General features: G+C 47.3%; 1 protein-coding gene across 1 annotated transcript in view; it reads left to right on the forward strand.

Moving 5' to 3' along the window:
- SMG6 (SMG6 nonsense mediated mRNA decay factor) overlaps positions 1–2,166 on the forward strand; it is a 247,894-nt gene that overhangs the window by 54,705 nt on the left and 191,023 nt on the right. The window contains 1 exon segment of the mRNA XM_011987266.1: positions 937–998. Coding sequence (XP_011842656.1) covers positions 937–998 — 62 coding nt within the window.

The raw sequence follows: 2,166 nt of genomic DNA on the forward strand, positions 1-2,166 counted from the left end.
TTTGGGAGGCCGAGATGGGCGGATCACGAGGTCAGGAGATCGAGACCATCCTGGCTAACACGGTAAAACCCCGTCTCTACTAAAAAATACCAAAAAAACTAGCCGGGCATGGTGGCAGGCGCCTGTAGTCCCAGCTACTCGGGAGGCTGAGGCAAGAGAATGGCATGAACCCGGGAGGCGGAGCTTGCAGTGAGCCGAGATCGCGCTACTGCACTCCAGCCTGGGCGACAGAGCGAGACTCCGTCTCAAAAAAACAAAAAAACAAAAAACCAACCCAGATTGCAGTTTCCAGCTTGGGCCCACATAGAGGATTTGGCTAAAACTGGGGTGGAATAGTCATAGGTTGCTACTGTCTCCATCAGCATACTTTATGCCTAGCCCTGCAGACACTTGAATTTTCAGCTCCAGACATAGAACATGAACTCTAGTTTTTAAAGCTGGCGAAGTACAATTTGATGAGTTAGTGGTGGGTTACCTTGCTCTTGGTTATCAAAAAAGAGTCCTGCTTTCCTAGCTAAGAAGGTAGAAAAATAACTCAAATAGAACCAGGGACTTCACTAGTATCCTCGTTCCTGTAAGAGTTTCATTTCCATGATTATGGAGCCAGGGTGGTTCCTAGATCCTCAGAGAGCTGTGGGCATGTTTCTTTACATCCTGCTTATTCAGATTCACCACCTCATCCCCTGCACACAGGTGCCACTGCCGGCAGAGGGTGCTGTCTGCTCACTGAGCCTTCTGTCATCTTGGCTCAGCTGAGCGGCAGCTGTTGGGCATGTGCCCTGGGTCTGTGAGAGTTTGGGCATGTCCATTTGGTTCCCATCCCTAGTGCCCACCCCTTAGACCCTGGCCAGGTTATTGTGTCACTGGGGACTCTGTTCAGTAACAGGAAACTGGGGAAAGTTTAATTGTTTTCTCCTCTCCCTTTTTCCCATGCAGCTGAACAAAAGGTTCATCCTCAGTTTTCTCCATGCCCATGGGAAGCTGTTTACCCGGATTGGGTAAGTGTGCAGGATGTTTATTTTATTTTCCTACATTACAAGTCATTTTGGAATTTAATATTGTTAGCAACTGGACTGTGTTTGTAACTGAGGGCACAGGGTGTGAATTCTTAGAGGCCTCCACCTTCTCTTCTCTTCCCTTCATCTTCTGTCCTACTGTGCTCATGAAATTTGGGAAATATTACTCTCTATCTCTCTTGTTTCTTCTTTCTCTACCTTTACTAAAACCCTTCTTTAAATACAATCTTGTCCCAGCCCCCACCCCAGTCGCTCTGGGTTTCTCTTTCCTCTGCCTTCCGGCTCAGTCTCCAGTGAATGCCTCAACGCAGTCGTGCTAAATCCCTGGGTACAGCTGTCAGGGGGTCCTCTTTGGGAAGAATACTGTCCACTAATTTTCCATCAAAAATAAGAGTAACATTTTCGCTGTATGTCCTTCTGACCCATATCCTTTCCTCCTGTGCTCAGTTTCCTGTGCCATATTGCTGATCTCATTAAATACCAAGCCTCTTACAGTTTCATCATTCACCATGGATTTCCATAGACATCTCAGGGAAGGTGGTATGTGCAAAACCAACACTTGACTGCTTAAATTCCTGGAAACAGATCGAGTTTTGAGTATTCCTTTATTCCTTGGGTGGATCCGAGTTCTTCCTCACTGTGTAAAACTAGTGATCCTACGCCCAACATAATGCCTACACACCAGAGCAGATGGATGCCTGGAGCCTCTTTAGTACAGGATCTCCCTGAGTGTAGGAGAGTGAGGAGCGGAGTAGGTGGCAGTGCCCCCAGACCAGTCTTCCACTCGACCCGTCTTCCGCTAGACCAGTCTTCTACTGGATTCTAATATTTTCTGAGTTGGAAGTTGTATTATGAGCTGCCCTTTGGGGTGATTTGTTTTGAATTATAGATACCCCAGTTATTGTCAGTGTTTCCCTTTCACTTCCCGTCATAACTTCGTAAGTTTATCTGTAATTCTCTAGAAGGTTTCTTTTTTTTTTTGAGACAGAGACTTGCTCTGTTGCTCAGGCTGGAGTGCAGTGGCGTGATCTCAGCTCACTGCAACCTCTGCCCTCTGGGTTCAAGTGATTCTCCTGCCTCAGCCCGCCGAGTAGCTGGGATTACAGGCGTGCACCGCCACGCCCAGCTAATTTTTGCCTTTTTAGTAGAG

Source organism: Mandrillus leucophaeus, unplaced genomic scaffold (assembly GCF_000951045.1).
Source record: "Mandrillus leucophaeus isolate KB7577 unplaced genomic scaffold, Mleu.le_1.0 Scaffold306, whole genome shotgun sequence".
NCBI classification, from domain to species: Eukaryota; Metazoa; Chordata; class Mammalia; order Primates; family Cercopithecidae; genus Mandrillus; species Mandrillus leucophaeus.